At 42.8% G+C, this 18,923-nt stretch overlaps 1 protein-coding gene across 2 annotated transcripts in view; it reads left to right on the top strand.

Moving 5' to 3' along the window:
* The window catches only part of LOC308677516 (serine/threonine-protein kinase BRSK2-like), a gene marked incomplete at its 5' end in the record, with an annotated part of 73,419 nt that overhangs the window by 26,110 nt on the left and 28,386 nt on the right, over positions 1–18,923 (top strand). For both annotated transcript variants that reach the window (XM_081343985.1, XM_081343986.1), the window contains 4 exons: positions 6,221–6,306; positions 14,184–14,324; positions 17,247–17,363; positions 18,526–18,559. In XM_081343985.1, coding sequence (XP_081200111.1) covers positions 6,221–6,306; positions 14,184–14,324; positions 17,247–17,363; positions 18,526–18,559 — 378 coding nt within the window. The remainder of the gene's footprint in view (positions 1–6,220; positions 6,307–14,183; positions 14,325–17,246; positions 17,364–18,525; positions 18,560–18,923) is intronic.

The following is an 18,923-nucleotide window of genomic DNA, read 5'->3' as shown; positions in this document are numbered from 1 at the left end:
ACAATATGCAGCATCGAATTAAAAGTTTTGCGCAGTTGTATAACTCGGTGGAGATATTGGCCCACCTGATCTGTAAGTATGAGGTTAGCATCCTTAAAAATAATAAACATAAAATTTATCTGTGTGGCCCTCGTATTTGGAAACAGTTGGGTGCAGATGTAGTTAGATAACTCAGCTCTTTTCCTTTCCTTTCCTTTCCTTTCCTTTCCTTTCCTTTCCTTTCCTTTCCTTTCCTTTCCTTTCCTTTCCTTTCCTTTCCTTTCCTTTCCTTTCCTTTTTTTTCACCTTTTCTTTTCTTTTTTCTTTTCCCAGGTGTGCTTTTGGGTATGGTGGTCTACTCTAAAGTCCACAGCTAAATCTCAACATCCTATACATTTGAGTAGGATTAACACGCTAAGACTACATAACCCAACACCCAGCTTCTTTGTTATCATGACTGTTTATGAGACATGATTACTTGTGTGGCACATGGGCTGTTCCGTGATGGCTGTTCACTATTCGTACAGAAAATGTTAGTAGTCTGCTCTTGATTACACTAGAATTTTCCCCTCCCAGTGATGAGATTTAGATTGACTTCCAGATGAATATTTAATCCTAAATGATGCAATCAAGATCAGTACCTGATCCAGCATGCTACAATATCCCTGCCTGATTAAAAGACCACTCAAGGGAATAGGCAGTTTGCATGCATAAATTGCTTCCATTTCTTTCCTGTTTGTTTGCTTATCAAATTTACATAGCCACCCATCCCACAAAATTTACTCTACGGGGTGCACAACAAATCTAAAAAGTTTATGAAGAAATATTAGACTATCATTATTGTAAGAAGAGGGAGTCAAGCTATTCTCCAAAGCACCTGAAGGCAGGACAAGAAGCAACGGATGGAAACTAATCAAGGAGAGAAGCAACCTAGAACTAAGGAGAAACTTCCTGTTAGAACAACTAACCAGAAGCGGTGAATGCTCCAACACTGGAGGTTTTTAAGAAGAGACTGGTCAGCCATTTGCCTGAAATGGTATAGGGTTTCCTGCCTGAGCAGGGGGTTGGACTAGATGTCCTCCAAGGTCCCTTCCAACTTATTATTATTATTATTGTAATAATTATTAAAACATAAAAAACTATAAAAATAATTCAACTTAAAATGAAGGAAGAGTAGGTAGAGAGATATTAATACCAGTGTTAGTCTATCCTGAAGGACCCAGAGGTTGCAAGGGAAGCACTGTTTATGCAAAGTAGACCAAGGAAATAGTTTTCCAAACCTCAATTTTATTTATTTATTTATCAAATTTATATAGCTACTCATCTTACCCAAAGTGACTCTGGGTGGCACGCAACAATGAAAAATGAACATATAAAAACAGTGATTTTATTTATTGTCTGTCTATCTGTCTGTCTGTCTATCTATCTATCTATCTATCTATCTATCTATCTATCTATCTATCTATCTATCTATCTATCCATATCGCATCCTGGACAAAAACTTTCAACTTCTCCTCTCAGGAGGCCACTATAGGGCATTGCATGCCAAAACAACTAGACACAAAGAGTTTTTTTCCCCCATGTCGTCACTCTGCCGAACACTTAACTCCCACAGCACTGTTTCATGCCTAAGGATATCTAACCGTGTAGTAGGACTGTATTACTATTACCCTTCTCATCTTTCCTATTACCTGCTTCTGTTGGCATCTTATGAGTATCACTTTGTTGGTTGTATCTTATGAATTATGATTGCATCTTATGATTTATGATTCTGTTGCTTGTATGTATACTGAGAGCTTATGGACCAGAGACAAATTCCTTGTGTATCCAATCACACTTGCCCAATAAAGGCTCTTCTCTTCTCTTCTCTTCTCTTCTCTTCTCTTCTCTTCTCTTCTCTTCTCTTCTCTTCTCTTCTCTTCTCTTCTCTTCTCTTCTCTTCTCTTCTCTTCTCTTCTCTTCTCTTCCCTTCCCTTCCCTTCCCTTCCCTTCCCTTCCCTTCCATTCCACGATTCTATTCTATTCTATTCTATTCTATTCTATTCTATTCTATTCTACTGTATTCTATTCTATTCTATTCTATTCTATTCTATTCTATTCTATTCTATTCTATTCTATTCTATTCTATTCTATTCTATTCTATTCTATTCTATTCTATTCTATTCCATTCCATTCCATTCCATTCCATTCCATTCCATTCCATTCCATTCATCAGATTTTTATATAACCTGTTAGGCACAAGTAACTAGGAACAGGAGTTGAGTTCAAAGCACTAAAAGTTTATTGCATGCTATACATATGCAAAAATCTGATCTACTAACGGGCAAATCGGGGCGCTAGGTAAGAGTTAACAGAATTCACGGGGTGGTGATGGACTTAGGTCTCTTGTGGCTGCGCAAGGATGACACATTTGATCCTGCATTCAGGCTCTGCCTAGTCATCTCTTACATACACCACTCCTTATACATACGGGACTCTGGCTTATTTACAAATAAAAATAATAATAAATACAAATGTTAAAAAATATTGCAATAAATATCATAAAAACCTAAAAATTACAAACTGAATGCCTGAAGGAAGAATAAAAAAAGGACCCCGTCAACAACGGAGGTCTAGGCAACATATAGGCAGGTCTTCCAAATAATTCTTGCTCAGTAAGGATATCATGAAAAGTACAGGTATTCCTCAAATTACAATAGTTCATATTGTTGTTGTTGTTAGCTGCGAAGTCGTGTCCGACCCATCGCGACCCTATGGACAACATTCCTAGTTGTCCATAGGGTCATAGGTAGTTCATATAGTGGCCGTTAAAAATTACAACGGCATTGAAAAAAAAATCCCCGACATGACCATTTTTCACACTTATGACCGTTGCGGCATCCCCATGGTCATGTGATCAAGATTTGGATGATTGGCAACTGACTCACATTGATGACGGTTGCAGTGTCCCAGGATCACACGATCAGCTTTTGTGACCTCCTCACAAAAGGATTGTCAATGGGGAAGCCAAATTCGCTTAGCCACTGTAGTACCGTACTAATTTAACAAGTGCAGCAATTCATTTAACAACGGCATCAAGAGGGGTCGTAACAAATATTTCTCTTAGCAACAGAAATTTGGGGGCTCACTTGTGGTTGTAAGTTGAGGACTACCTGTACTTCCTTTTGGGTCTTGCTCCCTTGGGGTTTTGGCAGATCTGCACACCCCCCCACTTCTGCCATTTCTCTTTGTGATGGAAGACCTTGCTCCTCCTCGCCCCAAGCCTGGTGCTAAACTCTGCTTGTAAGGATCTTAAGTGGGACCTGTCAAGCACCAGTCAGGAATGCTTCAAATAAAACATATAGCTAATCCTCGACTTAAAACAGACCATTTAGTGACCATTCAAGGTTAGAACAGCAGTGGAAAAAGTGACGTGACCGTTTTTCACACTTGTGACCTTTACAGCATCCCCATGATCATGTGATGAAAATTCAGATACTTGGCAACTGGTTCATATTTATGACTGTTGCTGGGTCCCAAGTCATGAGGTCGCCATTTGCGAAGTAAAATCAACACTGAAGACCAAAATCAAAACAACAGCCACTTGCCCTTTAAAGCAGACACGTCAAACACAAGGCCCGGGGGCCAGATCCGGCCCGTGAAGTGGTTTCATGTGGCCCGCGAAGCCATCCTGGAAACAGTAAGGGAACGGCCCCCACTGCCTTGGCCTTGGCCCAGAGACCCTCCTTCTGCCAGAGACCCTCAGATCTGTCCCACTCCTGCCCAGGCCCCCATAGGCACCCTTGATGCGAACGATGTAGAGCTGGCCACGCCCACCCAGTAGGCCATACGCACTCTAGCCACACCCACCCAGTAGGCCACGCCCACCCTGGCCATACCCACCCGGCCCCTTGAGGGCAACCGCAATGCTGACGCGGCCCTCAATGAAATTGAGTTTGACACCCCTGCTTTAAAGTGTCCTATAACTGTCCTAACCATCGAAAGGTATAAACATCCACCACGTAACACATATTGAAGAATCAGCACATATCACTTGTTTTTGATACACAATGGTAATTTTAAAAGCCTCAAAAAAGCTTTAAAAGCTGCCTCAAATAGCAACTTTATCTATCGCAGCAGTGTGTGAAACTATACAGGTGGTCCTTGACTTACAACCATTCATTTAGTGATTGAAGTTACAATGGCACTGAAAAAAAAGTTTTATGACCATTTTCCACACTTAACGACCGTTGCAGCATTCCCATGGTCACTTGATCAAAATTCAGATGCTTGGCAACTGGTTCATATTTAGGACCATTGCTGGGTCCCAAGTCATGAGATCACCCTTTGTGAACTTCTGACAAGTAAAATCAATGGGGAAGCCATGTTCATTTAGCAACCGGGTTACTGACTCACCAACTGCAGTGATTCCCTTAATAACTGTAGCAAGAAAGATCATAAAAATGGGGCAAAACTCACTTAACAAATGTCTCACTTAACAACAGAAATTTGGGACTCAATTGTGGCCGTAAGTTGAGGACTACCCAGGGCTTTTTTTCTCATAGAACGCTCAGAACGGAGTTCCGGCACCTTTTTTGGATGGAACCTTGTAGGGTAGGCAAGGCGGGTTGTATGACATGTGTGAGTTCCGGCACCTTTTTCTTTTACAAAAAAACCACTGGGACTACCTGTAGTCTATCCCAGGGGTGTCAGACTGCCGGCCCACGGGCTGGATGCATCATCGCGAAACCGCGCCCACCCCATTGCCGGCAATGGCAAAAAAGTCGGTATACGTCGCGACATGTCACGTGACATTGCGAGTTTGACACCCCTGATCTATTCCCTTCTGGAGCCAAGGCAGAAAGCAATGGCCATGAATGGCAGTGACCAAAGGAAGGAGGCTGGTGAAGCAGCCTGAAGTGACCAATAGGAGTTGGGGAAATCTTCCCCCTGTCTGCATCAGCGACCACGCTCTCAGTGAGGCATGGATGAAGCATATTGCCTGCCAATTATATTGGGAGAAGAGAGGGAAAAAATTGACTTTAAAACTAAAGCAACTTTACGCTGCTTCAGCTGTGGGTTGTGGGTAAGAGGACATGGTTTTATTAGAAAATAAAAATCCCCGGGGCATGTTTTGTGTCATGCTTAGAGAGAGGCGATGACAAGCTTCAAGGGACACCTTCTCTGATAACGTGTCTCTAACTATTCCTTCAGGACAGTGATGGCGAACCTTTTAGAGACTGAGTGCCCAGACTGCAACCCAAAACCCACTTATGTATCGTCGGGTGCCGGGTGGGCGTGGCCGTTTGGGTGGGCGTGGCCCATTGGGTGGGCGTGGCTGTGGTGGTAACGGCAGACTGGGTGGGACTAAAAAGTTCAATCAACCAATTCCAACTTTGCAAGATTTTTTTTTCTCGCGAGAAGTTGAAATTGATTGATTGATTGAACCTTTTTTTTCTCTTTTTTTTTTGCACACGGCGGCGGAGGCCTAAAGTGAAACAGTTTTATAAAACCCAGCTGAAGGCCTGGGACTGGGGCGATGGTGCCTGTGCCCACAGAGAGGGCTGTGCGTGCCACCTGTGGCACCCGTGCCATAGGTTCGCCACCACAGCTTCCAGATATTGTGGTTTCACAGGCTTGATGAATGCATCACCTGGCAGGACAACACAGCCACTCATGTTTCAAAGAAATTATCATAAAACCAGGGAAAGAAAAACAACAACCTGGCATTTGAAGAAAACAGCAAAATAATGTAGTAGGGAATAAGTGACATGAATATGAACCAGTGGGAAAAATCCTTGTCTCCATCTGCTTCGAGCTCTGCATCCTAGGACACAAAGAGAATTTTTTTTATTGATTTATTTATTAAATTTATATCCCACCCACCTCACTGTGACTCCTCTTATCCCTGTACGTTATAAACACTCGGAATGGGACAAATCGCTGCAGCCAACTCGCCATGGCCAACACATAGTGGGACAACTTGCCCTGGCGGGGCAATTGAACAGTTCAGTGTAATTATTTAAAATAAATTAAAAAAATATTTTAATTTTTGTCATTCACATTTTAGTTTGTCCCTGGTTTTGCATCCCTTCTTTAATGATTCTATTCCACCATTTCTTTGATATTAAGTGTAACTCTGGTCCCGGAGCGTCCCAAATGGCTGTGACTACTTGGCTGCGGCACGTTGGCTGTGGCAAGTTGAGCACAGCAAATTGTCAGAGACCCACAAACACTTTCTCTCTTTTTTCTTCCACTGCAGGTGGAAAGGGAAATTGCCATTCTGAAGTTGATTGAACACCCTCACGTACTCAAACTCCATGATGTCTACGAGAACAAAAAATACTTGTAGGTATTTATTTGCAGATCACCTCCCACTTGCAAACGGAACCCTGGATATTTACCTGCCAGAGTGAAATACAGGTAGTCCTCGACTTACAACAGTTCATTTAGTGACCGCTCGAAGTTACGACGGCAGTGAAAAAAAGTGACTTCTGACTGATTTTCACACCTCACGACCGTCGTAGCATTCCCCGTGGTCACGTGATCAAAATTCAGCCACTTGGCAACTGACTCATATTTATGAGGGTTGCCGTGTCCCGGGGTCATGTGATCAACTTTTGCGACCTTCTGACAAGCGAAGTCAATGGGGAAAGCCAGATTCACTTAGCAACTGTGTGAATAAGAGCTGCAGCGATTCACTTAACAACCGTGGCAAGAATGGGGGCAAAACGGGGCAAAACCTATTTAACAACTGTCTCACTCCGCAACAGAAATTTTAACCCCAATTGTGATAGTAAGTCGAAAACTACCTGTAGGTTCTTTATAGAAATGAGCCACATTCTAACCTGGAGTATTGTAATCTCTTTTTGTGGATTTGCTTGCTAAGGATACTACGTTCAGGAAAAATGTGTAGCCTTCTTTCAAGTCATAGATGTACTTATAGAGATTATAACTCCAGACTTATAATCGTACGAATGGATACATAAATACAATTACACACAGACTGAAATCTACTAATAGCACAGACAACGTGAAAATTGTAGTTTGAGTTTAAAATGCCTTGCAAATAATTGCCACAGGCTACTGATTAATGTGATGAAACAGCCCTTGATTAGCACAATGCGTAAAGTCTTTAAACCAGCCATCTTCCCCAATCAAAGTGGTCAATGCCCCTCTCATGTTCTTAAGCACAATGTTGCCTGAGGCAAACCTACATGAGATACCACTCAGGTACTATTCTACCTTCCCAAAACCTTTTTCCTGATGTTTGACGTTCTCGGGCTGTATAGAGAAGAGTAGGATTGGCCATTGAGGGTTGCTTCAACATTTGCCATGGGATAGTATCACTTCTACACTTGCAACAGAGTAGTTTAGCCGCGGGCTCAGAAAAAAGGGTAAAGCATCCATGGCTCTATTTATGAGGAACAGCTTGATATTCAGGAAGAACAGACAGAAGGCTCCCCTCACAGCTGGCCACCTCCTTAGCGTCTGTTGTCTGAGGCAGTGACCTCATCTATCTGAAGATAGGGCCAGTTTTGGTACTTCTTCTTGAAGCCAGGCCAAGTTAAAGGGTGATAAACAATAGCCAAAGACGTGTGGTTTTACGGAGCTGTTCTGAAGTGAATGAATGAATGAATGAATGAACCTTTATTGTCAAAGTACAACCATGTGTACATTGAGATTGGCTGAGTGGACTCTTTAAGGCTTTCTTTCTCATTTCTCCCAAAACATTTATCAATCCAATTACACACACACACCCTTCACTCCAAACAGATTGAGGCTATCCGCCACCCTCATCCTCGAATTTATCTGCGCTGTTATTTGAATGGGGTGGGGAAGAGAAGATAGCGGAAGACAGGAAATAACCATTTCCTCCAATTTTGCTAAAATAATTAAAATTCAAAAGCTTGGTTTTTGGAAAGGTGCAGGACCAATAAAAAAAGGGAAAGGGTTTGTGTTCCCATCTGCTTCTGAAATTCCTGGCACAAAGCGGTGGTTTCCTGGGTGGAAGATATCTATATTTCTCTTGGGTGTGAATGCGGCCAGAACGGCAGACCCACTGTGAGTTCTCTCTCTCTCTCTCTCTCTCTCTCTCTCTCTCTCTCTCTCTCTCTCTCTCTCTCTCTCTCTCTCTCTCTCTCTCTCTCTGTGTGTGTGTGTGTATGTGTCTCTGTGTGAGTGTGTGTGTGAGTGTGTGTGTGTGTGTGTGTGTGTGTGTGAGAGAGAGAGAGAGAGAGAGAGAGAGAGAAATTGCAGGATAGCTGTGCAGCATACCAGGCGGTGCCAGAGCACTCGGTTCTCTCCACATAAGCTTTCTTTGTCATCCTCTCCTGAATCAATGGGAGGAGATATAAAGAGAGAGACAAAGCCATAGGATAAAGAGAATGCACGAATATATATATATATATATATATATATATATATATATATATATATATATATATATATATATATATATGTATATGTATATGTATATGTATATGTATATGTATATGTATATGTATATGTATATGTATATTTATTTATTTTATTGCATTTATATACCGCCCTTTCCCTGAGGACTCAGGGCGGTTTACAGGGAGTTAAAAATCAACCATACAAAAGTTAAAACCCAATTTAAAAAATATTAAATCAACCCTGTACTATTAAAAACCCCAATTAAAATAAATATCTCCTCAGCCTGGGCCCGAGACCTCAAAGAGCCAGGTCTTCAGGCCCCGGCGGAATGATCGGAGGTCGGGAGCAGTCCTCAGCTCCACCGGCAGCTGGTTCCAGAGGGCAGGCGCCCCCACTGAGAAGGCCCTATCCCTGGGTGTCACCCGCCGGCAATCTCTTACCGGCGGGACCCTGAGCAGACCCTCCCTGTGGGAGCGCACTGGGCGAAGGGCGTTTGATGCCGGCAGCAGGTGTTCCCTCAAATACCCCGGACCCAGGCCATGTAGGGCTTTATAGGTGATAACCAGCACCTTGAATTTCACCCGGAGGGCAACCGGAAGCCAATGCAGCTCGCAGAGTAGAGGTGTTACATGGGAGTATCGGGAAACCCCCATTACAACTCGCGCGGCCGCATTCTGCACCAGTTGAAGCCTCCGAGTGGTCTTCAAGGGCAGCCCCATGTAGAGAGCGTTACAGTAGTCCAAACGGGAGGTCACAAGCGCATGAGTAACTGTGCGTAGGGCGTCTCAGTCCAGATAGGGACGCAACTGGCGCACCAGGCGAACCTGTGCAAAAGCCCCCCTGGTCACGGCTCCTATGTGATCTTCAAAATTGAGCCGTGAATCCAGGAGGACGCCCAAGTTGCGAGCCCTATCAACGGGGGGTAACACCTCACCCCCCATCGTTAGAGGTGGAATAACTTGGTTAACCCGAGATGCCGATATGCACAGCCACTCAGTCTTGGCGGGATTGAGACGAAGCCTGTTTCTCCCCATCCAGACCTGAACCGCCTCCAGGCACCGGGACATCACAGAGAGGGCATCACTGGGTTGGTTCGGGGTGGAAAGAAAAAGTTGGGTATCATCAGCGTACTGGTGATACCCCACCCCGAAGCCACGAATGATCTCGCCCAGCGGCTTCATATAGATGTTGAACAGGAGAGGCGAGAGAACCGACCCCTGAGGGACTCCACAAATGAGAGGCCTCGGGGCGGATCTCTGCCCTCCCGTCAACACCGACTGCGAGCGGCCCTGGAGGTAGGAGGAGAACCACCGTAAAACGGTGCCTCCCACTCCCAACCCCCTGAGACGCCGCAGCAGGATACCATGGTCGATGGTATCGAAAGCCGCTGAGAGATCTAATAGGACCAGGACAGAGGAGCAAGCCCTGTCCCTTGCCCTCCAGAGATCATTCACCAGCGCGACCAATGCCGTCTCCGTGCTGTGTCCGGGCCTGAAACCCGATTGGTACGGGTCCAGATAATCAGTTTCCTCCAGGAACAGAGGGAGCTGATGCGCCACCACACTCTCAACAACCTTCGCCAGAAAGCGAAGGTTGGAGACTGGACGGTAGTTGTCTAAAGCAGCCGGGTCCAAAGCAGGCTTCTTGAGAAGGGGTCTCACCACCGCCTCCTTCAAGGCGGCAGGGAAGACACCCTCCTTCAAAGAAGCAGTTATTACTGCATGGAACCAGCCTCGTGTTCCCTCCCGAGCCGCATAAGCTAGCCAGGAGGGGCACGGATCCAACAAACAGGTGGTGGTGCTCAGTCTCCCCATGATCCTGTCCACATCATCAGGGGAAACAGGGTCGAACTCAGTCCAGATAACGTGCTCAAGACCGCCTGATTCCTCCACATCAGACTCTGCCCAGTCAGAGTCCAGGCCGGTCCGAATCCGAGCGATTTTGTCCGCCAGATGATGACTAAACTCCTCGGCTCGTCCCTGCAAGGGATCCTCTCTCACCTCCTGGTTAAGGAGGGAGCGAGTCACCCTAAACAGGGCGGCCGGGCGATTATCTGCGGACGCGATAAGGGCGGCAAAGTAGTTAGACTTCGCCGTCCTTATCGCCGCAAGATAAGACCTTATAAAGGTTCTTAACTGCAATCGGTCGGATTCGGACCGGCTGGATCTCCAACCGCTCTCTAGACCTCGTCTCCGACGCTTCATCTCCCGGAGCTCCACAGAGAACCATGGGGCCCAACGGGATCTGCGCCGGGTCAGAGGTCGCGTGGGTACAACGCAGTCAAGTGCCCTGGTGGCAGCCGTTTCCCAGGCCTCCACCAGAGCATCGACTGGGCTGTGGGTATATGTGGGTATATGTATATGTATATGTATATGTATATGTATATGTATATGTATATATGTATGTATATATATATATGTATGTATATATATATATGTAAAGTATATGTGTATTAGGAGTTAAATTGGGGAGAGGGATTATTAAATTTCAGAGTTCTCCCTACAGACCAAAGTTTTTTTCCTTTGACCAGAATTTGTTCAGTTAAATAGCCAAATATGTAGATCCAAATGATCCCTGGGAAAGCAAATGCCATATGAATCGGTCCACCCATCTCCCTGCCCTACTGGACATTTACATTTTTAGAAGATTGTTCCCTTTTGGTTGATGTAAAAGCAAATGGAGAACCATTTCGGTGCAGTGTTTAACGCAGCAGACTGGGAGACAATGTCCCTCTTCATACACAAAACCAGCTGAGTGACCTGGGGCCAGTCATTTTTTCTCAGCCCTAGGAAGGTGGCAATGGCAAACCATTTCCAAAAAGCCTTTCCAAGGAAACCCTAGCGACATGTCCGGGCAATCTCTGAGAATCTGACTCGATTGAATGGAATTTTAAAAAAAGAGCAAAATGCCTTCAGCATCTCTTTGTTGGAAAGTATACCTCTGGGTCCATTATCTAGGGCAACTACGCCCCCCATGCTGTCTCAGGAATTCTGGGAGTTGAAGTCCAAAGGTTGTAAAGGGGCCATAATTGCCCACCTTAGTTCTAGGGTCTGTTAGTTTGAAATGATCCCAGCTACTCGAGAAGAAGGACCAGGCTAAGCAAGGAGTGTTCTGTGGGAGGAGGCCAGTAGCATTTGGGTGAATTTATGCTTTTAACTGGTCTTGTCCCCTAGGGGAGCCATTTCTGAATGGGAAATCCTAGCAAGCATTTTGTGACAGCACCCCCCACACAGCATGTTCTTCTGAAAATTCTCAGCATCAAATTCCAGCCCTCAAATTTTGGGGAACCTTGAGATAGGGTGGCAGGCTGGCAGGCTCATCTAGTTGAGGCTAAGCAGGTCCCTTAAGGAAGGGGTAGGCAAACTTGGTTTTTTTATGACTCGTGGACTTCAACTCCCAGAATTCCTGAGCCAGCATGGCTCAGCATGGAAACCTCTCCCTTCCCCTCAGCATGGCTGGCTCAAGAATTCTGGGAGCTGAAGTCCACGAGTCATAAAAGAACCAAGGTGCAAGTGGAACTGCCTGCCACTTCTGCGGTCTGGGTCTGAACTGGGCCATGGCCCAAGGGTTGGGGACCTCTGCGTTAAGGAGGAGAAGAAGGAGATTCCCCTGGAACCTCATTTAGGACAGCAGAACACGATTCAAGAGAGAGGTGATCCCAAGGCGGCAACCCACCGGGAAAGACGTACATGTGTGGAGGGTCCTTGAAATTAACACATGTTCTCTTCATCAAAAAATAAAAATAAAAAATGACTACATAGTGAGAAACTCAGACAACTATATAATTAAGTTTTCTATCTTGGGCACCCAGGTAATTTTGTTTGACTATTTTATATGAATTGTTCAGTATCAGCAGAATCTGTGGACTTTTGCAAGGTTCAAAGGTAAAAATAGACAGATGGCTCCCTTAAAATACCATCAGTTAAAAAAAAAGGATTTTTTGAAAAGTATTTCCAGTTTTCATTTTAAGTCATGTAACTCTCACTGGCTCGAGGTGCATTTTAACACAGCCAATGGTTTTCAAAGCTATGCTAGAGTCTTTATATACTGGTATATATATATATATATATATAAATAAATGTTTATTTTAATAATAACAATATATATATATATATATATATATATATATATATATATATATATATATATATATATATATATATATATATATATATATATATATATATATATATATATATATATATATTGTTATTATTAAAATAAACATTTATTTATTTTATTCATAAAAATTCAGTCAAATAACATTGAGAATGCCACATTTCAGGTTCAATTTTGATATGTCTCTAACTCTCTATTTTATTATTATTATTATTATTATTATTATTACTACTACTACTACTACTACTACTACTACTACTACTATAATTCTTGAAAATTCTCTCTTAATCATAATCCTCGCTACTTATTTACTCCCCTGGAAGTTTAATTGACTTTAATGGGAGTGATTCCCTGTATACTGACATGTCAGTCTTTGGAATTCAGTCCCAGCAACACTGCAGAATTTCAAATTAACTTTCAAATTAAACTCGCCTAACATTACCGTGTTCCAACTGAGGAACAGACTGCTGTCCCAATGGAAAGCTCTTTCTTATCAAAAACAGCACATGACTGTACTATGTGGAACTGCCAAAGGTGAAAGTCATGCTCATGCACAGGTAATCCTTGACTTATGACCAGTCGCTTAATAAACCGTTCAAAGTTACGGTGGATTCCAAAAATGGAACCAATTATCTGGTTTATGAATTTCTGATGTCTGGCCCCAGCCCCTTCCATAAAACAATTGAGCAGCAGCAGCCTGCACTTACAGATGTTTGCAGCACCCTATGCCTATGGTCACGTGACTGAGTTTACGACATTTTTGCTGGAAATCAGGGTTTGCTTCTGGTTTCTGGAGAAACCACCTCACAGTGATCTCAAAGGTGATTTTTCAAAAGGCAGCTGGACTGTTCTTTCCTTGAGGAAGAAGAACAAAACATTTTGTTTCTCATTTTTATTCCATTCCATCCCACCCCCAACCCCCGATCACAACTGATGAAGCATCTTTTTCCTCAAAGGAAAAAACAGTCCAGTCGCCTTTTGAAAAATCACCTTTGAGACAACTGACCTGGATGACTGGGAATCTCTACATACACCTCATAGCAGACAAATGGGTTTGCTTAACGACAGTGGCATTCGCTTAACAACCTTAGCGTTCGCTTAACGACTACTGCAAAAGAGGTCCGAAAACCAGGTCCAGTCACGTGCTTTACGTCCATCATGGATTACGACTGAAATTGTGGGACTCAATTACGGTCATAAGTTGAGGATTAACTGTATTTCGCTGCCTGTGCAGGAAACACTTTCTAGAAAGCCAAGGCCAGGCCGTCCTTTGATCAGAGCACACAGCTGCCACCCAGCCACCCATGTACAGCTAACTTCACACAATATTTATTAAACAGAAGTCTTTCCTATTAAAAACAAAACAAAAAACAATGTAGTCATGGCTTGAATCAGCTCTGCTTGTTCTCTGTTTGGGGCTGTGTAACAGTTGGTGATTCAATCATGGTAAAACAATATAAAATATTTTGAATTCTTCATCTTCTCCACACACACACACACCCTTCTCTTTCCCTTTTTTAGCTCTCAAGATCAAAGTGTTACCTCTCTCTTTCTCTCTTTAATTTCCTTTGCAAAGAAAATGGTTTTTCCTTGGTTGAAACGGATTCTGGGTTTGCTTCCCATGGTGGTCCGATGGATTTTCAATTTCTTTTTAATTGTTGTCCTTGCTTCTTAGTCATGCTGTCTCTGGACTTCTAATGTGTTAGGTACCTCGTCCTGGAACACGTCTCAGGAGGCGAACTTTTCGATTACCTGGTGAAGAAAGGCCGTCTGACCCCCAAGGAAGCCAGGAAGTTTTTCCGACAAATTGTCTCAGCTTTGGATTTCTGCCATAGCTATTCTATATGGTGAGCTGACTGTTGTGTTATTTATGAGCTGGTTACAATATCTCATTTTGTTCCTGCAGGAAAAGAAAGAAAAACATTTTTTTCTTGAGGGGTTTATTTCTCTCTATTGTTTGGGGGAGTTTTCTCTTCCCCCCCCTTTGTTATTTGTGTTCTATTGATTTTTTTTATTATTATTGTGTCTGTAGTTTTTATGCTACCGGCCACTTTGAATTATCATTGATAAAGAAAATCAATACTTATTATACTAATTATTGTTCCTTCTCCCATCCCTGGATCCTATTGATAATTGAAATGCCAATTGACTCTTTATTAAAGAACATCTTTCCCTAGGTCACCAGCTGATTTCCTCATCTTTTGATCATAGCTTGATATATAAAAAAATTGGGAGTGGTTGCTTTTTCTAACAAAATGTAATATCTAATAAATGCAGTGCTTTCCAGGCTTCCATAGTTTAAGTCCCATCCAGTTGAAGTTCTAAAGACTTCATTAACATTTCAATAACATAACATAACATAACAACAACAACAACAACAACAGTAGTAGTAATAATAAAGTTGGAAGGGACCTTGGAGGTCATCTAGTCCAACCCCCTGCTCAGGCAGGAAATCCTATACCATTTCAGACAAATTGCTGTCCAGTCTCTTCTTAAAAACTTCCAGTGTTGGAGCATTCACAGCTTCTGGAGGCAGGTTGTTCCACTGGTTAATTGTTCTAACTGTCAGGAAGTTTCTCCTTAGTTCTAGGTTGCTTCCCTCCTTGATTAATTTTCATCTGTTGCTTCTTGTCCTGCCTTCAGGTGCTTTGGAGAATAGCTTGACTGCCTCTTCTTTGTGGCAGCCCCTGAGATATCGGAACACTGCTATCATGTCGCCCCTCGTTCTTCTCTTCATTAAAGTAGACGTACTCAATTCCAGCAGCCGTTCCTTATATGTTTTATGCTCCAGTCCCCTAATCATCTTTGTTGCTCTTCTCTGTACTCTTTCTAGAGTCTCAACATCTTTTTTACATCATGGTGACTAAAACTGGATGCAGAATTCCAAGTGTGGCCTTACCAAGACATTGTAAAGTGGTATTAACACTTCACGCGAACTTGATTCTATCCCTCTGTGAATGTAGCCTAGCACTGTGTTGGCTTTTTTGGCAGCTGCAGCACACTGCTGGCTCATATTTAAGTGATTGTCCACTAGGACTCTGAGATCCCTCTCGCTTTTCGTACATCCCATTCATGACTTCTTGTCAGGCTCCTGGGAACCAAGAATGACACATGGAGTTACTTCTGAGTAATTTTCTTTCTTGTTCCTCACTTGTAGGCAGAAGTTTTGCCAAACTAAAGCAACTATTTGCAGCTCTATAGATATACTCTGGGAATCGCTAGGGAGGAGTCTTCTTAACTCTCTTCCTTGCTACCAAACTCATCATGTATCCCTCTGGAATTTAGCCCCTCCCTCCTGGGAATCCAGACTACATTCCACTATACTTCTAAATCCCATCTGTGGAGTTTGTGCCGTTGGCTGGGAATCACTGTTGTGCTAGCAGATGCACATCAAGCTTCATTTCAAGCACAGGAACAAGAACCAGTAGATAACAAGTTCTCTTAGACCATCTCCACTCACATCATCGGACATGTTTTGCATCTGCTTGTTGCTCATAGGCTATCAATCAAATCATGGAGAAGATGAAATGCCATCTTCTTGATGGCCCCACAGTTCTACATTCCCATCCTGGTTGAATTAGATCTCGCTTGTTTGGTATAGGCATCTATGTAAGCTTTGAAGTCGCCTCTATTCCTGGCTTCATTTAATTAAGGATATACATACATACATACATACATACATACATACATACATAGTTTAACCTTGTTTATTAGATAATTTCAGTTGACTCATGTTGCTTTGTAAAAACATATCTCTGAAACGTGGGTTATACACTGTTTTGAATTTATGAATAAATCTTTGAAAAGAATATTAGCATACAACCCATCAGAGACAAAAGTTTTCCAAACCAATAAATTTAGTAAAATCACAGTTCTAGTTTGCAGCTTCATTGAGGAGGAAGAATAAATGAGAGGTTGAAATGAGCTAACTGGGCACTCTTGGGATTAATACTTTAAGAAATTGTTAATCCAAATACATCAGACTGCACGGCTTGTTCTATCCATAGAGAATCCTGTTGAATTTTAATGATCCCCCGCCTCAAAAATTAGCAAGGGAATCTAGTGAAATACAGTGAAATATCTGATGTATCAAGGGTATCTTGGCAAGCTAACAGACTTTGACTGTGTTCATGTGACATTCTAATACAGAGCTACCAAATCTGAGTTGCAAAACTCTCGACCGCCACACTTTCTGCTATTTAATATTGTTTAATATCTTAATATAAATGTAAATCTGGTAGCCCTACCCAAACTCATGCTTTTCTTCCCCACGGTTTCCTAAATTTACCAAATTTTATTGGATCATGCGACATAATAAACCATTAACATAAATTATAATACAGATTCGCATGATGCATTAGGATAAACTGAGTTCATTAGTTGTCAACATTGTTATGCAAACAATGTCTTATTCCACTGGGTTCAAATAATGCTAAAGAACATGAGAATGGTTGAGCTCCTTGAGTCTCAATAGATTTCATAATTGTGGAGCCACGTCATATAATATTCAGTAGAGCACTTGCATACCACTTAAGCAAACAAAAAAACCAACCCCTTAATCTGTACTTCAGCAGTGCTTAAAGTGTGTGTGTGTGGGGGGGGGGAGGAAATACTTAATACTGATCCAATATCCCCCCACTGGGTTGAGAGCTATTCATATAATAACTTCAAGGGATTTAGTGGTACAAGTTCATGCATGTTTGTGTATGTGCATGCCCATGTGCTGTGCCACTGATTAATCTCCATGGGTTTTATTTGGACCCCTTCAGCCACCGAGACTTGAAACCTGAGAATTTATTGCTGGATGAGAAGAACAACATTCGGATTGCAGATTTCGGCATGGCCTCCCTGCAGGTCGGAGATAGCCTGCTGGAAACAAGTTGTGGGTGAGCCATCCTCAAAACCGAGTCTTGCTGGTCTGTGATGCTGAGAGAGGTGGGAGGAAGACAGCCACAGGGCTCCTTGCATTGGTTGATTCACACATTATTGCGTGAATACCAGTGTGTTCAATGTAGTGGACATGAAATGGGAAAGAGAGACATGTCCAGGAACCTAGGTAAGCTGTTCCTTGACTTCAGATGGAAATATGTCTTGCTGTCACACATTATTGTTATTGTCATTGAAATGTAAATGAATCAGAAATATCTGCTGTTACTTTATATTTGAAATGTGAATTGCTCCTTTGCTTGCAAGTGGAGAGGAAAATTCATCAAAGATCTGCTATATGCAAGACACAAGCAGTTTTCCCTCAGTGACAATATAAATCTTATCTTATTGGATGTGGCAAGTCTTTACAGAACATCCTCCCATTTAACTCCAAATTTTATGGGTTTATTAACATACGCAGGAGATGGGATTTAGCCAACAGATATAGCCAACTGCACCAACCATGGCTCCTTTGTGTCAGTGATGGCACTTTTTTCTTAAAACAAATGACATCTGTTGAGGAAGTTGATTCCGTAGTGCCAAAACCCCTACCAAGATTTTCCCTCCCCCTCACAGCTATAATTTCCTTTTAAAAAGTCATTCCCACAATTCCTAATTGTGTAAATGTCAAATTTAGCCTGGTCTTCAGATTTCCGGGTTACAAGATAGGAATTTCATTTGATGGCTGCCTTTGACCTCAAAGAAAGGACATATATGTCTCTAGCGGGGAGGAAAAAAAGATTCCCCCCCCATTTCTAGAAATGTGGGGAAGTTGCTGAAGAAGCCACTTGTGCTAGATGTGGAATGGCCTAGAGCGGTCTTCTTCGGACCACATGGGATTGACTACAATTCCCAGAATTCCCATCTAGCAGGATCATTGGCCACTCCCGAATTGACTTCAGGATGCCAAGGAAGGTTTGTCCTGGTGCCTGAAACCCACCAAACATCTCAGTCAAGGATTTCCACAACCCATCCTAGACTGGGGAGGGTTAGTATATCTCGCAGGCTTCTCTTCACATGCTTGTTGAACCCATGGCCCTGTGGGTTAGCTTTCTTTGGCGTTTCACTCTTCCTATCTCTCTGTCTTTCTCTTTCTTTTCTGCCCCCAATGCTGGGCTGCAGTTCTCCTCACTATGCATGTCCAGAGGTGATCAAGGTAAGGATTCAGGCCTAGTGCCCTCCCCTTATCTTTTTTGGTATCTGATTTCCCCCCTCCCTGCTTGTCCAATGGATCAGGGCACGGAGCCCCTCAAAATCTGCTTTATCTTCCCTCAATTGGCCCCTCAATTGGAACAATTTGCTTCAAGAATACATTCAATGGGAAAGATAGTTGCAAGAGAAATTATGGGAAGCAGCAGTTAGAGGGAGTAAGGTTAAGTTATACATTGATATGATATATGATATATGATATGAGATATACATATCAGGAAACGGTAACTTGTGGCCATCCATCCAGAACTACAACTCCCAGCATCCATCCTTCACCATTAGGACTGCTGGGAGTTTTAAGTTAAAAAGAT

The sequence above is a fragment of the Vipera berus genome (assembly GCF_964194415.1).
Source record: "Vipera berus genome assembly, chromosome: Z".
Classification (NCBI taxonomy): Eukaryota; Metazoa; Chordata; class Lepidosauria; order Squamata; family Viperidae; genus Vipera; species Vipera berus.
Note: the sequence above shows the minus strand (reverse complement) of the source record. Positions and strands in the feature narration are given on the sequence as shown.